General features: G+C 32.8%; 2 protein-coding genes and 2 pseudogenes across 4 annotated transcripts in view; 2 read left to right on the top strand and 2 right to left on the bottom strand.

Annotated features, from left to right (window-relative positions):
* Positions 1-20,726, bottom strand: part of LOC140670793 (oxaloacetate tautomerase fahd2, mitochondrial-like) — a 45,125-nt gene that overhangs the window by 19,986 nt on the left and 4,413 nt on the right. The window lies entirely within an intron of this gene.
* LOC140670794 (uncharacterized) lies at positions 5,820-7,382 on the bottom strand. Its single transcript, XM_072901550.1, has 2 exons — positions 6,608-7,382; positions 5,820-6,319 (listed from the first exon to the last, which is right to left on the bottom strand). Exons 1-2 carry the CDS (start codon positions 6,783-6,785, stop codon positions 5,973-5,975), a joined length of 525 nt encoding a protein of 174 aa, XP_072757651.1. The 5' UTR covers positions 6,786-7,382; the 3' UTR covers positions 5,820-5,972.
* On the top strand, positions 13,478-14,555 carry LOC140670792 (uncharacterized; annotated as a pseudogene).
* Positions 16,844-19,572, top strand: LOC140671010 (uncharacterized; annotated as a pseudogene).

Genomic DNA, 20,726 nt, shown 5'->3' with positions numbered 1-20,726 from the left:
TTTTCTTTATACATTGGAATCATGTAATCGTGATGAAATTCGTACAAACACATCTTGGATACATCAAGTATACACATACCTACATAGATTGGTTTGTAAAACTTCACCTCGAGTCTACGCAATTCCACAGCGATTAAATTTTCCGAAAAAAACGCTCCTGCTATGAAAATTTGGTTTCGCGATCATTGCCTCTGCGCCGTACCTATTGTCCCATTTTGTTATAAGTTTAATATCTACGCGATTGCGCACATTTTCCATCGTTTTGCCGAAAACTGCATTATTCACTAATTTGTATAAATTCTTTTCAAAATCATTTTTCGCCATTGTTCTAAATTGCGTGTTTAATTCAATATATGTACGTAACCATGGAGATTGCGCGAATTGTAATATGCGATGAATTTTTGTAACGCGAAGACCGTGTCGCGTACATTGCTGCAGATTGCGGTAGTGTATTACGTATCGTTTCTTATCGTATAAGGTTGCGAGCAACTTGTTCTCTCTCTTGCCGAGTGGTTTGTCACGCGTCGGACAAAACGGTAAGTCAGTATGCGCGTCGTGAAGATGTTGCGGGTACTCGAGATCGACTTCGAGGATATAGCCTGTAGGCGAATTGGACGCGATCGATGATAAATCAAAATTGGATATGTGTTCGACCCATTGAAAACTAGTGTAAGGCAAAGGTTGACACATTGCCCATCCGTATAAATTATTTACATCGAAATACATTAGATACGATGACGGTTTCAATGGGTCGTATAACTGCATGTACTTGTTATTAGCATGCGCGTATCTGTTGGAACATTGACTCAAACCACCGCGTATACCTCGTTCTATAAACATTACCATATCGATGTCAGTGAGCAATTCAAACTTAATATTTGTATGCTTCAACATGGCATCCCACGTGTATCCGGGCAGAGTATAGTAATGCGCAGGGTCGAGCCCGTAACTCTTGATACAATTGTCACGAAAATTTTCAAAAACATCGCCTAATAACAAGACATCGATTTTTAAATATAGATCGCTATATTCGCCTAGCGTTCTGATGGAGAATCGGTTCCAAACAGTCTCGGCGTGCGCGTAATCGCTCTCGGATACTGTGTCATCGGTCAAGGAACTGTAAAATAATTCGCGCGGAGGTAAACATGTATCGTGCAATTTATCTACACAATCGATATATTCGTACGGAAAGACACCTTTTCGCGTTAACAGATCAAAGTCTTCTACCCGCAAATTTTGATATTCAGATTGTAAAAATTTTTAATTTATCTTTACTGAGAAAAGATGCTAATTTGTTGAGACTTGTTGTGAGAAATTTAAAAGAATCGATGAAACGTAATTTAATATGATTTCGCGAATTGTCTTCCGTAAGTTTAACATCCTTCGTAAATGAAATGTATTTTTCTTTAGTTATCGGAAGTAAATCGATTCTTCCTTCGAACGCTGTGGCTATTTCCTCGATTATAAAATGTGAATCATAACCGGATAAATTGTGGAAAATAATTGGAATATAAAAGGATTCCTTATAATTTAGATTGCAATTTGAATGCGCGGGACCTCTGTACCGCCCACTGAGGTGGCAATGATCGTGTACGCGCGTATCGTCTTCCACGAATGGTTTCTCACATATGTGACATTGAGTAGCGCTGTTAAACTTTTCCAATTCTTCACGCGTCAAATTTATCATGGGAAGATTTGTAGATAAAATTGTTTTCACGCGCGTTGCTAAATTTTTTAATTCTTCAGCAAACCATGCGACGCAATTGACTTCGCGACGAGAATGATACGCGGACAACGAATTATCGTACGAGCAATGTACATAATAAGCGATACTAAACACTTGATGATGCTGGTATAAATTTTTTTCTGCTTCTTCTTCTTTGTCCGTCTTTCTCAAAACACATTCCAGGTCGGCATACACGACGAAAGGAACCTGCTCCTTCCTGTTATAGTTGTTAAAAGCGAGCCACTTATCTTTATCGCTCGGTAATCGGATAGCGCAGTCATTCATCTTCCCGCAGTCTACAGTATGTGACTGTAGTTTCTCATTCGAATAAAAATAATGTAGACATCTATAAAAAAGAAATAATAATTATATATATATTTTAACATTTATAAAAAATAGAAATAATAATTATATATTTATTTTGAAAAGAAATCAATAATATTAAATATACATACATACCGATCACAGATATATTTTTGTCCATTGTGTTTATTGAGTTGCGAACTCACGAGTCGTGATAAATTCTTGATCCACGCGAAATGTCCGATATCTTGCGCATCTTGAATGTAGAGCAAATTGGCGTGCTTGACCCTCTTTTGCTCCGAAAGACGAATAGGAACAATATTTTCTTTTTCGATGGTATACACATTGATTGAAATATTGTTGTTAATTTCAAACTTTTTAATTTGATTAAGAGTCACTGGAAACTCAATGTCTCGAAGATTTAGCACATCCGTGTAACGCGGGTACGATAATTCTCGTTCAACCCTTCTTTCAGCGGGATACATAGCAGCAGTCACTGCCCATGCAAAACATGCATTGTCTTTGGATCGCACGTTAACTATCGCTCGCTTCATCATTATCTTTCGCGGTAATATAATATGACATCCCGCACGCATAGGATTATATTTATTTATATTTACAGTCAAATTAAGTATACGCAATAATGCCCACCCACTATCATGTTCTTGAAATTCTTCGAGAGATGCTAAAATGGGCTCGATAACACGTTGCTCACCATTCGCGTAAATCAGATGTACGAAATAGTTCACAGTTTTTTGTACTTACACTTTTATCGTCGTGCTTTTCACCCGCCACAAACTCACCGTTAAATATAGTATTCACTTTCACACTGCAGTGTGTTTCGATAGCGTCTCGCACATGTTCGAGCACGATATCACTCGCGTCTTCGAGAAACTGGCGAGGTTCGATATAATTGCTATTGATTATCGCACCAGTCGATATACGGTTCTCGAACGCTGTATCAATTTCTCGCCAAAATAGTGCAGCTTGATGCGCGCTGTGTCCGGCACCCGCGTGTACGAAACGTTTGCGCAACGCATTTTTCAGTCCTTCGAGTCGCGCGATCTTTGCGATCAACAATTGTCGATATCCGATCGATATTCGCGGTCGTTTAATTCGACTCTACTCTTCCAACGACTTGATATAATCATCGCATCGCACCTCCCACGCAAAGTACTCCTCCACCGAATTTATCAAGGTGGATTGATACGTTAAAACCTGCTCCATTTTTTTACATATAAGGTACACTCGTGCAAGCTTCGACAATAATGGCGAGATGTGACTCTCTGTTCTGATTTATATCTAATCGTTATATTCTTTTCACGTTGCGAAAACGTTATTCTTTCGTATAAACATCCGTCATTTCGATAATATCACGTCTCTTTATCTCACGCATATTTCGTGGTAATGTAATATAATATGACATCATCTACGCATAGGATTATATTTATAATTTATAATCAAATTAAATATACATGATAATGCCCACCCACTATGCGACACGTTATTCTTTAGCGCAAACATTCGTACTGTCGGCGCGTTATTCTTTAGCGCAAACATCCGTACTGTCGACGGTCTGTTTATGTTATCATTTAGCCAAAAATTTTATCTCACACTTTGTCGTATACATTTGTAACCGAATATTTCATTCGTTGTATACATTTGATTAGATTTCATCATACGACAGCCGCACACACGGCGCTCGGGAAAGCACGTGGGGACGCGATTTTTAATAATTTCTAGCAGCCTTACATTGACGCTTGCAAAATTACGTCACAAATACTCCCCTCTTCATTACGTTTTGCGATATTACAAATTGATCGCAGTACTTTCAATAGTTTAGTATCGCATCAGTTGTCCGTGCATAAGGTTGTGCTAAAAAAAAATGTGCTCCACAAAAGAAACCAGCAAGATGAATTTTTACATTCCAATTGAGAACGGTGAAATTCAATCAAAGAAAATATAAGTTTCAATTATTTTCTAAATATTATTTCCTAAAAATTATTTTCTAAATATTATTTTTTAATATATTTCAATATTTTATATAGTTTCATCTCGTCGTGCGGTTTGCATACTTGGAAGAAGGTATATCTTAACCCCGACATCTTACAAATATTTGGAGATTGGAATAAGCGTTGGAGCTATGTCGTATGTCGAATTGATACTTGGTGACAACCGAGGTAATCGATTAGTATTGCCTATCGTACTCTGGCACTCATTGATGCAGAAACGTACATACATTGAACGACATGTACGACTGAAAGTCAACCATTATGGATCTGTGATCTATTTATCCAAATGATCGCATTAAACGGATCGAAAATTATTAAATTAACATTATCTAATAAGTCTTTGTATATGCAACCTCAAACATTATTATATTTATTCGATTTTGAAGATTGTATCGATCATATGCATTCATGGTTGTGTTAAAATACACATTTCGTGAATGAAAAATTGAAACAATTTTGTAACGTTTTGCAACGTAACAATATTACTGATGTAAATGTTGCTGTGAAAGCGATTCGCGAGAGTGACGCGTTCGATAGCGGATCACTCGTAGATTGCGAATTGTTGGCGTGTGCTATAAATGATATACTTTATGATACTTGTAACAAATAAAAAATAAAAAAATTATTATTAACATTAATGTTTTTCTTCACACTATTTTATTCTACGACTCTTCCTCCTCCTCCTCCTCCTCCTGGCGCTCTCTTAATCTCAGTCAAACAAAGACGTTTACCTCTCATAGGATCATATGCATAGTCTGTTTAGAAAGAGATACTCTATTTAGAGAGAGATGAGATATGAGATCTCATGTATATATTTGAGATAAATGCGCGTGGCGCGTGGTTAGTTTTTTCCTATACGCTCTAAGAAGAAGGTTATTACGTGCTCGTGTCGCGAGGAAATCTATGAATTGTGTTCGTGTCGCGAATAAATCTATGCGTTGCGCGTGTGTCTTCCGAATATGGATGAAAATAATGGTGATGATTATTTTATGATAATTTCCGATGAAGAAGACTCCGACATTGAAGTGCCGATTTTTGAACTATCTAGTGATGATGATGACAATAACGCCAATATTGGAAATATCGGTTTGGTATCACCCTTCCCCCCTCAATCTGGGGGGGACATTTGGTACCTCCCTCTTCCCCCTCAGTCTAGGGGGACATTTGCCCCCCCCCGGTCAGTACGGGGGGCGAGTACCTCGCCTCGTCCTCCCCCGCTTATCTCACCCCCCCTCAGATCCCTGGATTAGAACTCTCTTATATTATCTACTCAGATGTTTATGAATTTTGTTAGTCTTCCCGCTAGTATAATGATCTGGTTTGTTTCTAACGGTGTCGAGATCTGTCTTGATACCTGTAGTGATCTCGATAGTGGACCGATTTCGAGTAGGATGTCTTCCTCGTTGGCTATGATGTTGCCGGCTTCTTCGACTGTTGAAGACGATGTTTATTGACCAATTAGGTTGCCGATTTCTGTGATCCCAGTGGGCCTTTCCAGTTTGACGAATTCGGTAAATTGGATGTTGCTTTGGATGGTTGTATCTTAATATCTTGCCCTAGTTTATTGATCATTTTTATTTCTTTGATTCTTTCTCCCAGATTTTCACCAAATAGGTATTTGCCTGTTTTTCTCTGCATCAGTTGCTCCTCCATTTGTTTAGAGATACATAGAAGAATGCATGCTCTTCGAGCTATTGTCTGAGAGTGATGGATTTTCGCTAACAATTGAGCTCTATTCTATAGGTTTTCTAGCATCTTTTTTTACTCTTTTGTCTTGATAGGTACTAGTTCTGTTATGACAGAGGCAAAAGCTGAAAGTGCGGAGCCAGCTAAATTTTGAGTAAATGTAAAGTATTTATCCTTTTTCAGAATATTAGCGTTTAACGTCCCCAATTCTTGGTTAAAAATTGGTAGTTCCAATCAACAGGAACCTATTCTAAGATATTTTTGAGCAGTTCAGCTCTGACTTCTTTTTTTAGGCCTTGCTGAAGCCAAGGGATCCAACGATTCGTTAGGCTAGAATGAATTTCGACCTCTTTTTGGCTTTTTGGGGGTTCCTCACCGATAATCTTTAAAGTTTCTTCATTTAGATCTAAGGTTTTTTCTTTATTCGGATCTGCAGACTCGTCCTGATTCGTGCGAGATGTCTGAGTCTGCTGAGTTGGACTCTGTATGTTGTTAACTTGGGCGTTTTCCACTTGATCTCCTGGTAAGTTACTGGGGTCAGCACTTTTTCCCTCAACCTCGTCAGGTGGGCTCGAATCCCCTAATGATTCACCTGAAATTTTAGGTTAGGAGAAAATTTCTTAAGTATGGGCTTATGTGTTGAAACATGTACATTTTTCGTTCGACCCTGCCTTTCGTGGGGAGGTTAAACCCGTCTTATTACTCGTACAAGGCTGTATGATAGATAGATTAGGTTATGTCCTGGCTCTTGTCCAGGCTCAACCTGTTTACTCGGATCACGCCTTATCTCTCGTATAAGATCGTCCGGTGTGTATTTATTTATTATTTATTTTTTGGTTATGTCTCGGCTCCCGTCCAAGCTCAACCATTTAATTTTTACCTGATATATTCAGCTGGGAAATATGTGACGAAGCCTCTGCCGAATGTAGGTTACCGTTCCCTTGTAGCGGATGTATACTGGTAGACGAGATTTGATTAAACTTTCCAGATTTTTCAGCCTTCCATAATTTCTTGTTTTCTTTCTCCCTGCTGTGGGATCTCTTTTTGCTTTTTCCCATATTTTCCTTGACGATGCTCTGTGTGACTTGTTTGGCACAAAGAAAACGAATGACGCAAGAGGGAAACCGCAGCGCCGTCGGGACCACTGCGGAAGCAAGTAGCGCCAAAATTAAAAAATTTTAGCTCTAAAATTGTGACTAGTTCAACATAAAGTAGCGACACTACCTTCGTAATCTCGAAGGGCGAGACACGAAGTATAATTAATATTTTACGAGATATCTTGTATTTTATGTCAAAATACTGCAACTTTGAAGCTTTATAACTCGAAATATATTTAATGAAAAAACATTTTATAATAATGTTTTGGAAAGGTCTCGAGATAAGCTACAAGAATATGTAATGTAAAATAGTAGATTCCTTTTAAGAAATTAAAGACGACTTTTACGTGACCATTAAACGACTATCCAAGGTCAAATCAATGGTACCATCTTATGTCCCCCTTCGAAGCAAACAACTTTTGTCTGAAACATGTTTCAATAAAATCATCGATTCGCAAGATAATCAACCATATCACTTAAAATGAAATACCCTATATATATATGTATATATATATACACACACGCACGCACGCACGCACGCACGCACGCACGCACGCACGCACGCACGCACGCGCGTACGCACGCACATATATATATATATATGTATATATATATATAATATATATATGTATATGTATACATAATATATATATGTATATATATATATGTATATGTATATATTAATATATATATATATATATATATATATATATATATATATATACATATATATACAGGGTGTCCCAGATTTACCAAATCATCTGTTAATGGTGGATTCCTAAGGTCAATTAGAGACGAAAATCCTAATACCAAAATGTCGAGGCTACAATAGTTTTCAAATGGTAAGAGTTTAAAGTTGACCAATTAGCATGACAAAACTTCGCGCGCTTAGAATATCTCCGCAATGACAGAAAATCCTCGTAACCACCCAATTAAATTCAATGTCGATGTTGCACGCGGAATTACGAGGATTTTCTGTCATTGCGGAAATATTTTAATACCGAAATTTATTAACCGCATATGAAGAAGATAAATTTATAAAATTATTTTAATAACAATAAATTACTACATAACAATAACTTAACAGTAACTTAACAATAAATTAAATACATAATTTATCAATATTTCAATGTCGATAATTAAATTTAGTGCGGTGGCACTTTTAATATGCGACGTGCCTGAGCGCGCGAAGTTTTGTCATTTGAAAACTATTGTAGCCTCGACATTTTGGTATTAGAATTTTCGTCTCTAAATGACCTCAGGAATCCACCATTAACAGGTGATTCGGTAAGTCTGGGACACCCTGTATGTATATTATGACGTGACGTTTTTCTTTCGTCCGTCACAAGAGCTGAAAGGCCCGATCGGGAAGGGATTCGCGGGGCCTGCGTCCTCTCATTATAGAGAGAGCGCCCTGCGAAATTCGATTTTTATTTGCGAGTTTGGCGGCAACATCTTCTGGATCGATAGTTACAGGGATCCGGGGGAGCCCGGTTACGACGACGAGCGGAGGTCAAGATATGCGGAGAAGTCACGCCCGGTAAGACTCGCACATTTTATTTGATAATTAATAAATCGGCGGAAACATCAGCTGCCGTTAAAAGGTTCACACCGCAGGGTCCAGACCAGGGGCGAATGACCGGAAAGAGACGGTCAAGGGGATGGCCACTCCCGACGTATTAAGCATCGAAACCCTGACTATGGAGCTACAAGACTCAACCATGGGGTCCGGGGAAGCCAAGGGCATCGGACTTTGCCGACCGGAAGCTGCCGACTAGCCGCCCCGGGAAGTTGCCTCGCGGGAACCGAAGATCAATAAGAAGAATTGAACCGGCCGCGATAAGAGACGGCCGTAATTGGCCCTAAGGGCCACGATAGCGCCACAGGTGGCCTAATTACGCACGACGTCGCCGGCGTGTCTCCCGCAAGCCTCACGCTTGTCACTGTTCGGCGAGCGATCGAGGACGACAGGCCTATCGACCCAAATTTGAGAGGATCCCGAGCGAGACCGGACAATAGGAGCGGAAGGAGATTGTAAGGCCGCCAACCCGGTAACTCACACGATTCGGACGAGCGTGCCCTCTCGCAATTATCGTAAAATTAGCTGTCGCGATTAACGGGGAGATAATATTCCGCCGTCGCGTATTTATTGCCGTATCGTTGTTGGAATCCGCGAAAGGCCGCAGTCGTAAAAGGGCATAACGTCTCTCTCTATAAACGCCGCCGAAAGTCATAATTGTATCGTCGCGTTAAGAATTGTTTAGTTGTCGGAATTTGACGTAATAATTGCAGAATTGTATCAGGCCGGGAAGCGAGCTCGTGTACTGCGTACTGCGTGCGACTTTAATATCGCGTGCCGCCTATCGACTCGCGATCCGGAACAATTTATGTAGTCGAAATTCATTCGAATGTTTAGTTTCATGTACAACATAACGTCGAGTTTTATGTTCTGCGTATTTGGAGAATTTCGCACGTCGTATATTGCGTAGAATAAGTACCGCGGTGATCGATAGCGAAGGTCGATGCGTGCCGACCGCGCATGTTTACGCGCATTCCTGAAAGTTTTATTGTAGATCGATTAGCGCGAGTAACGGACGATTCGCGACCGAAACTTACGGTATTTCATCGGAATATTTATCTGTATGATTGCCGCGACCTTAATAAGCCGCGAGCGATTTACGGCAATATCCAAAAGGATCTATAATCAAGTGTGTAATTCGATACCTCTCGGTCGCGACATCGCGCCGTCACGCGCCCTTCACGCGCCCAGAGCGTGCGACTTTTACGCCTAGTTGTCGCATTTAAAATAACTCTCTCTAACACCGCCGTTCAATTCAGGACTGTCTGTGAATTAAACATTTGTCTTCCTTACTTATTGTCAAATATATTCATTCTTTAAATTTAATAATTGTGTCTATCCCACCGAAAGCTTTCTCGCTCACAAATCGATTCTCAATCCCGTCCGGCTCCTAACGCACCCCTCCCCCCCTCTGCCGTTTAAGTACTGGCTAGCTACCGTCGCGGTCGTAATTGCTTTAAGATTTTATGCGGATCATACAAGTATCGTGTTAATTGGAGACGGTGCGGATTTTCGCGTCTGGCGCACAAAAATTACCATCATTGTGAAGATAAATTTCCGAGTAATAAAAGCGATCGCGCCGAAGGTGTGCCATTCCACCGGCCACAATTATATAAAGGAGCATTCACGATAATTAACCGAAAGTATATCAACGGTCACAATATATACATATATATATACATATATATATATACATATATATATATACATATATATATATACATATATATATATACATATATATATATACATATATATATATACATATATATATATACATATATATATATATATACATATATATATATATATATATATATATATATATATATATACATATATATACATACATATACAGGGTGTCCGGTAATAATCGCCCCACCTCTCTAGGGCAGATGGAGCAGGTCAAACTGAACATAAAAGTCCTCTAGCATTTTGCGATCTTCGTAATAATTATCGAGAAATTAATTAACAAAGATTGACAAATCCGGGCGAGTACAAGCGCGCGGCGAGAAGGCCCATCCTACTGCTACGCGGTTACTAGGCGTGCTACTCGTACACATCCAATGCCAGTCATAGATCGCTCCTCCTGTCATTCAATGAGCGTCTAGTAACCGCGTAACAGTAGGATGGGCCTTCTCGCCGCGCGCTTGTACTCGCCCGGATTTGTCAATCTTTGTTAATTAATTTCTCGATAATTATTACGAAGATCGCAAAATGCTAGAGGACTTTTATGTTCAGTTTGACCTGCTCCATCTGCCCTAGAGAGGTGGAGCGATTATTACCGGACACCCTGTATATACATACATACATACATATATATACAGGGTGGATCATTTTAATCCATCCAGTCGAATATCTCAAAAACCAAGCCCGACAGAGAAAAATGTTTTAGACAAAAGTTGTATGGTTTTGAGGGGGCCATAAGACCGTACCATTGGTTTGACTTTGAAAAGTCATTTGAAGGTTACATAAAGGTCACTTCAAGTTTTTTAAATGGAACACCCTATATATTTTTACATATTCTTGTAGCTCATCTCGAGAGCTTTCCAAAACACTTATGACAAAGTATTTTTCATTAAGTATTTTTTGAGTTATAAGGCTTCAAAGTTGCAGTATTTTGACATAAAATACAAGATATCTCGTAAAATATTCATTTTTTGATTATCTTACTCTAATACTTTTATGCACAGAATAATGAGACGAATCAATTGGTATAATTAAAACACATAATTATGTTAAAGTAAAAATGTATAACTGTTAGTTGCAAAGATTTTTACTTTAACATAATTATGTGTTTTAATTATACCAATTGATTCGTCTCATTATTCTGTGCATAAAAGTATTAGAGTAAGATAATCAAGAAATGAATATTTTACGAGATATCTTGTATTTTATGTCAAAATACTGCAACTTTGAAGCTTTATAACTCAAAAAATACTTAATGAAAAATACTTTGTCATAGGTGTTTTGGAAAGCTCTCGAGATGAGCTACAAGAATATGTAAAAATATATAGGGTGTTCCATTTAAAAAACTTGAAGTGACCTTCACGTGACCTTCAAATGACTTTTCAAGGTCAAACCAATGGAACCATCTTATGGCCCCCTCGAAACCATACAACTTTTGTCTGAAACATTTTTCTCTCCTGGGCTTGATTTTCGAGATATTCGACTGGATGGATTAAAATGGTCCACCCTGTATATATACACACATATATATATATATGTGTATATACAGGGTGATTCCAAACAACCTGATATTCTTAAAATGATATATTCTTGAGTAAATTCTGAGATAATTTTTCCTTTTACAAAATTTTATCTGAAGGTTAGTTTCTGAGTTATAATTGAAAATTATTAGTCATTTACAAACCGGATACAATGGGCATGCAGGGACGGCGCAACACGTCATGAAACAATTGACACCTCTAAACGGCTAATATCACACAATAATAATTATTATTATACAATATAAATGCTCTAAAATGTTATATATATATATATATATATATATATATATATATATATATATATATATATATATATGCTCTGAAATGTTAACAAACGAGTTTCTATAAATAAATAGAAACTAGAAGTAATAAAGTGTGTAACCACGCCAGCTTAATATTCCGGCAGTTAGTCTCTCGTTATTAATTTTGTATTTCTAATCGATAAGCTAAGTACGAGTTTGCGATTTGCGTGACTTTTTGTGATGCTATTTCAATTGTGTATCAAAGCATATGCGAATAATTTTTTTTATAAAAATATTTTTTTATTAATATTCATAAAGATTAAATTACTAATAGAAACATCACATATGTGGTTTTTAAAGTCTCATGAAATTTGTGATGTACTAAAAGCGATATTTCTCATTTAACTTAAATCTTTGGAAAATTGTGTAGACATCCCGCGAAAAGGTCGAACAAAGGAAGTATGGAGCGCGTATGATTGGTCGATTGTACTAAGAAGGTGTGAGTATTAGTGTGAAGACAGAGCGTTGCATGCGAGGGCATACGAGTATATAGGCGAGCAAAAAGTAACGAAGGCAAATGCGCGCGTAGTTACGAAGAATAGCAAAATATCTCGTGCATGAGTGATATGAGAGGATCGTTAGACGATTTGTATTAAGTAACATAGGACATTTTGTCTGTATCTATATTAAATAGATCTTTGCTATGATTATTATTCTTTATTGTTTGGTTCTTACAAATTAATTTAAAAAAAATAAAATAAAGACTACAATTAATACTGTGCAGGTTCTATCATTGCACGCGCGTATACTCATGCACACGTGCATGCGTGTGTACACACACACACACACACACACACACACACACACACACACACACACACACACACACACACACACACACACACACACACACACACACACACACACACACACACACACACACACACACACACACACACACACACACACACACACACACACACACACACACACACACACACACACACACACACACACACACACACACACACACACACACACACACACACACGTACGCACACATATATATATATATATATATATATTAAACACACATATATATATATATATATATTAAAAAATAAATCAATACTTTAGTCTTAAAAAATTTATTACATTAATAATAAAAAACAAATATTTAATATCGTTATTCATTTTTGTCATTTTTCATATTATTCTGTTGTTCCGTATTTATAAAAAAATTATTTTTTTGTCAATGAAATGTTATGATTGATGGTTCAATGAATTTTTTGTAAGCATCTATATTAACAATAAAATTACTTTTTGTTTATAAAAATATTTTCTGGTTACTTCAAATTTTAGAATTTCTATTTCAATATTTTATACTGTAGTTTTTCTCTATGATTACAACATACACAAAATACAAAATTATTATTTAGTTTTAATGACTTAATTTATTTTGCCTTATTATATTTTTGTCAAGAGAAAGTAAGAGATAACATTACTATCATAAAAAGACAATTTTATTAATTGTGAAATTTATTCTTTTTTTATATATAATAAAAGTTCGAGATATATATATTAAAATTTTAATATTTCAGAATGCTGCAGTTTAATCCATACAACGTAATACTTTTACTTTCTGCAACTTTTACTGATTTGATTTATCAACAAACTCCGATAACTATACAGGAAAGAGAAGTGAAAGAAAAAATTGAACGTATGCTGTTAGAAATAAAAGATGAAGAACAATTTCAACTAGAAGTGGAAGAAATTGATTTTTTAGAGACAAAAAAATGAAAAGAAAATCTATCTCCCAGAAGAAGTTATTTGTAGTTCTGTCGAAACAACAATATCGAATGACTATAAAAGGCAAGCTGTGGAATACTGGAGGAGTGATAAAACAAGACTAAGATCACTTGAAGGAGTTAAACAAAAATTTAAAAAAGTTACATTGGTACGACAACTACGATGATGGGAAAATCAAATCATTCAAGGTGGTACTAGATTGGAAAAATTTAAAAAAAATTCTGAATACACATTAAATCATTTTAATAAAGCACTTGAAAGAAAAATCATCATTCATAATATTGACATCGCTCGATGGGCTTTGCAAGCACAAGAAAAAGAAAATGCGTCAGGATTCAAAGCGTCTGTAATATGGATAAACAGATTCAAAAAGGTACATAATATTGTGTCTCGGAAAATAACAAAATTTGTAACAAAAAAATCTGTGCTATCAAAAACAGACTTGGAAGATAAATGCGATACATTTATTACAAATGTAAAATATTATATTAATCGATATGGAGTGGAAAATATTTATAATTCGGATCAAAGTGGATTTCAGTTAGAATTTCATTCTGGTCGTACTTTAGCTGAAAAAGGTATAAAAAAGTTAGAATCTGTAGTACAGTCTGTATCATTAACCACGCATAGCTATACAATTCAACCGACTATTTCGGCTGATGGCAGATTATTATCACCTCTTTTTATAGTTTTAAAAGAAATTACAGGAACGTTTGGTCCAAGAGTACAGGAAACATTATTCAAGGCGCCTAATATCTTTGTTCGGGCTTCAACATCAGGCAAATTAACATCGAATCATGTAAAAACTTGGTTAAAGGAAGTATTTTTTCCGAATGTCGGGCCACAATCAGTATTATTATTAGATTCATAGAGTGGACATTGTCCTAACATAATTTCAGAAACCAGATTCTGCAACAGATATTGTTTTCTTAACTATTCCCGCCGGTACAACGGGAAAAATGCAGTCATTAGACGTATACGGATTTCGGTTAGGTTAGGTTGTGGAAGAATTTTATTAAACACTTTTCTGATACCGTTATGTTGTTAGGTCTTGTTTTGGATCTTCATGCAAGAAATAATATCTTAAAATTACAATCATTAACACACTCTCGTCGCCCAGATTTCAAAATTTATTTAAATATGCGTGGTTTCAAAGTAGATACATACAGAATAGACCAACAGAGTTTGAAACACCAGTAGAATTTTTTGTTTTAAAAAAAATTCTAAAGTAAAATGCGATATTTGTGGCGAAACAGCAATAATAACTTGTTCTTGGTGTAAAAAATCGCTTTGCATAACACATTTTTTCTATGAACATCATCTTTGTAATGAATATGTGCTATAAATGTAAGACATATATTTATGAACAAATTCTGTACTAATTTCTTTAAAAAAGATGTGTTTTTAAATTATTGATGAATACTGTTAAGGTTTTCCTTACCCATGCAACAAATGTTGGTATTCTTTTAGTTCTGCCTAATAAAAAATTCTTATTCATATGAAATTACGTTTGTAACAATTTCAACCTCTTTTTCTTCTTCCTTTCTTTCTTCTTTTTTTTTGATATTTTAACTTTTTTTCTATTCCTTCTTTTATTTTTATTTTATAGTATTTTTTAATCAATAAACTCATTAAATTAAATTATATATTAAATTATATTTAATAATTATATAAATTTATATTTACAATTATATATGCAAATGTGAAATATAATATTATTTCTTTTATTCTTTAATTTATTTTCTAATATGTTGCGTATTATGTCATTAAGATTAATCTATTTTTATATTCCAATATATGCACAACATAAATATATACACAAGAGGCTTTTATTGAATGTGTCGCAACTAAAGAAATAACGCAACACAACTTATAGCGCAGCGCCTATAGCACGAAGTTATCGTCTTGTTTTCTTAAAATTTATTCGTGAAACCCACATATTATTATACATGGATGAATTTGACTTTTGATACTCTTTAATTTTTGTTCTTAAAAAATTTTTAAATTTTGTAAAATAAGGGGTGGAGATGGGGTAAATTAAAAAAATTGACATTTTTGAAAAATACAATTATACTATTGTAAAGAGTACAAAATACCATAAAACTTTCGTATAAAACATTTTTTTATATGTCCTATAATTTCAAAGATATTCGCTAAAAACGAAAAATTCGTTATTCTTCGAGGGATTCAACCTCTAAACGTTGAGATACGCCGCTAAAAAAAATATGGGTCTAATATTTTTTTGTGTTCTACAACATATCCAAAGCTCATTAAAATCAGTGAGGGATACTTCCGACAGTTCCCTTGTTAGAGGATTATTTGGCGTACGAACTAATTTTTTAAAAGTCATTAGAGAGAGAGAGAGAGAGAGAGAGAGAGAGAGAGAGAGAGAGAGAGAGAGAGAGAGAGAGATTACAAGATGATGTTTTAAATAAAGAAAAACTAGTATTAATAAAAAGATTATTATATCATGACAAAAGAGATGTTTTTAATTATCCTTATAAATCATCTCATGTCGGTTTATCGCAAGTTACTTTAAGCAAATATCGTCGCGTTTTACAACTTAAAGAAATTAAACATAAATGTGTACTTTTAAACGTTAAGAATATTATTTATGTTACACAATTATTACACAGTTAAATTTTCAGCTTTGGTAGATTTTCTATAAAATTATTGTAAAATAAAATATATTATTATATGATATATAATATCATATATCATATTTTCAATATTTTATATAATACATATAGTAATATATAGTAATAATTCATATACATATATGTAAGTAAATGTACATAAATATGATGTATATATATTTAATTTTGCATTGAATAAATATTTTCAATACATTTTAAAATGTATATTGTATATATATTATCGATTGATTTGGAATTTAGATATACATTTGTTCGTTGATTGCAACTGCAACGCGACAAATTCAAAGCGTGTGATGTTCAATACGTTTTCTCTTTTCCTTCTATCATTTATATCAATATTTATATTTTCTCTAATAAGTTTTTATTTTGTGAAAAAAAGTGAAATTGTATTTAAGTTCAGTGCAATATTTTATTACTTTTAACGAAAATATTGTTATTGCATGTTATTACTTCGTCGCTATATAAAGCAGTTCATTACAAAACGGATATACATCAACACAATATGAGTAATTTTTCGTATTTGTAAGTATAATGGTTATTTTCTAAATATTTTATTGCTTTAACAGTTTTTTTTTACAATAAAACAATTGTAATTAATTATTAATGTTAATTGTATAGAACTGAATTAAGTGAGAATATTACACACTTTTATTTACTATCATATTTTATTTTACAAGTAATAGTCTGGTTTAACCATATTCGACGACAAAATAAAAAATTGTGTATCGATTTAGTACCAAAAGATTGGTTATTAAAACCTAAACGCACATGGCTTTGTAAATATCCACCAAAATTTGATTATAGTAAGGTCCAAGAATGGAATAAAGAATGTAAAGGAAATTAACATGGAAAAAATATCCTGTCAAATTATTGAAAGATGCTAGTAAGTAAAAGTTAAGAAAAGTCAAAATATTAAAAAGAATATATTTCAAATTATTTATATTATAGATAACTTCGATCAGGGACAACGACGCATGGCACGCATGTCCGAAGACACTGTATTACTGTCTAGTGAAATATCTGATGTATCCGAAGAATTATCAGATACAGAAACAGATGATTCAAATAACAACCCTGATTTAGAATTTGAAACATTTTCACATCAAAAAATTATAAAAAGAAGAATTAAGGAATCAGATGAAGGTATTTATTGTTCGTAAATAAAAAGATCACATATGAAAAAAATACATAAAAAAGTAAACAAATAAAAAATAAAACTATAATTACAACTCAAATTACGTTAAAAAATGACATTAAAAAATGATATAAAGTAATATTTTAATAGGTATTTTTTGTTTATAAATTTATAAATTAAAAAATATTTTTATTTTATAGATAATAATGTTCCAACTAGTTCATCGGAATCAGACACTCCTTCATCCAATTCGAAAAAAAATTTATTTGTGAGACAAGATTCAATAGCTAAACAAAATAGCAAGCGTAAAGCGATTCCCTCTCTTTCTGACAAAACCAAAACTTCAAATATGTTAAAAAAAGCAAAGTCACATAATAGTTGTACTAGAAATAATGGTATAGTATTTTTTAACGCTTAAGATCAATTTTTCTGTACTTATTTATAAATAATTAACAGTAATATAACAATAATATAATTAACAATATAACAATAATATAATTTAAACATGTTTTTAATTCAACATAATAATAGTTCAAATTTTCTTATGATTTTGAAAAATTATAATATTTAAAATAAAAAATACTATTTTCTTCATTTCAGAATTTCGAGTCATTGCTAATGCTTGATTTATAATCGATATCTTAATATTAGGTATTTTCTTTTGTTTATATATTTAATATTTTTATTTCATAGACAATGATGCTTTAACCAGTTCATTGGAATCAGTTATTCTTTCATCCAATTCAAAAAAAAAGTTTGACGCAAGATTCAACAGCTAAAAAAAAATAAGCGTAAAGAGATTCTTTCTCTCTTTGACGAAGCCGAAATTTCAAACACATTTAAAAAAACTAAATCACATAATAATTCTACTAGAAATAATGGTATAGTATTTTTAATATTTAAAAATAATAAAAATTAACAATAATATGATTCACAGATTTATAATTTAATATAATAGTAATGTATATTCTTATGATTTTAAAAATCATAAGAAAATCTGAATTATATTATTATTAAGAAAATAAAAATTTATTTTAAATATTAAAAAAACTTATTTTCTCATATCAGAATTCATTCAAATCATTGCTAATGCTTGTTATGAGCAAGTAAAAACATTCATACAAAAAAAAAATGGATAATATAAAAAGAAGTATCTTATATGACATACGAAAAGGTTTTGAAGAATTACAAAACAATTTATTATTAAATTTATCTCCCAAAGATGAAATAAATCCAATTTCGGCTCTAAAACAGATTATTGAAATTAAACTACCAACATCTACATTAGATGAATTCAAAACTTTGGATGCTTTAATGGAAATTGACGAAAAAAAAGATGCCTTGGTAATTAATTTTCTTCAAAACTCATATTTTACTTTAATAATTTTATTTAATAAATACTTAATACATTCGTATTTTTTTGGTCAAAAAGAATCGATTTTTTTACGGATTCTTGTAGTTTAAGGTCTTGAAAATACTTCTGTAAAGTTTTAATTTGAAATTAATTAAATTGTGAAAGTTATAAACCGTAAACCGACTCGGCGCGCAGGTATATTTTGAAGCGCACAACAGCTGTTTGAACTCCCTACTGCGTGATCAATTCAATGTGAATAGATTCCATTGTGTTGACAAAAGGAAAAGAAGAAAGAACAAAGAAAGAAAGAAGAAGGCATACTGTATGGCCTTGGTATAGCAGATTAGCTATAAGTACTTGATATATCTTCATAAACTCAACTTGAAACTTTAAACGCGTTTTTCTCGAAATAGGTTTTTTTACAACTGGTTGACATGATTTCTAAAAAACTATTCAATCGATTGACTTGAAATTTTAACTGTATGTTCAGAAAACATCCCTCTATCGCGTGAACTAAAGAAAAAGTGATACGTTATATACTTTTTTTTATTGCAAAAAAAATTACCAATTTTAAGAGTAAAATCGATTATTTAAGTTTGACAAGTCGCCATTTTCTCAAAAAAAATTTTTTTTTTGCTTACTTCTAGTTCAGACGATAACTATATGTATACAGAAAAAAACACCGTTTGATTTTTTGTTTCAGATGATCTCAAGGGTAGATATCGTATCAACCAGCGATTAAGGCACTTCACGCGGCATCATAAATGCAGGAATAACAGGCGATATTTTTAATAAAAAAAATATTTTTAAATAAATAAATATATAATAAAAACATCCGGAAAAGATGAAATTAAAACACCGCATAGTTTTACTAAAAAAAATTCCGAAAAAAGTTTTTTTTTTTTACCAAAAAAAAGATATTCCCCCCTTAAACTGAAATAAATAAATATATTGTTATTTATAAATATAATTTTAATTATATTTATAATTATAAAGATTATTTATATAATTATTACATAAATTATTATAATATAATTATTTATATAAATATTATATAAATTATAAAAATAATTATAAAGGGATATATATAAAAACATTAACACTTAATTAAATATTTATTTAAATATTTGTTCTTTTTTATCAATTTTGACATAGATATTCTTCGATCAGGGACAACGACGCATGGCACGCATGTCCGAAGACACTGTATTACTGTCTAGTGAAATATCTGATGTATCCGAAGAATTATCAGATACAGAAACAGATGATTCAAATAACAACCCTGATTTAGAATTTGAAACATTTTCACATCAAAAAATTATAAAAAGAAGAAAATAAATTTGGGACAAAAGAAGAAAAAAAAAATAAATTCTTCAATGAGTCGATGGTTTTTGGGAGCAATAGATCGCAATGGAGGACGTAGAGAAAGAGAAAATTTAGATAAGATGACAAATTCGAATTAATTATATAATGTTTAAAATTAATATTTCATATTTTTAATGTGTTATATTTTATATATATAAAATTAATATAATTCTAATATTAAATATTTCTTAAATTTCCTATATGTATATGTTATATATATATATATATATATATATATATATAACATATACATATAGGAAATTTAAGAAATATTTAATATTAGAATTATATTAATTTTATATATATAAAATATAACACATTAAAAATATGAAATATTAATTTATTTTATATATATATTATATTTATATATATTAATTAATTATATTAATTATATATATATATATATATATATATGAATGTATAAAAATAAATAGATAAAATAAATGTATATATTATTAATAAAAATTGTATATAATGGTTGTTCATGATTAATGTTTTAGTATAATAATATATAATTTAAAATTTGTGATA

Source organism: Anoplolepis gracilipes, chromosome 11 (genome assembly GCF_047496725.1).
Source record: "Anoplolepis gracilipes chromosome 11, ASM4749672v1, whole genome shotgun sequence".
Classification (NCBI taxonomy): Eukaryota; Metazoa; Arthropoda; class Insecta; order Hymenoptera; family Formicidae; genus Anoplolepis; species Anoplolepis gracilipes.
The sequence above is the reverse complement of the archived record's forward strand: the minus strand, read 5'-3'. Positions and strand labels throughout refer to the sequence as shown.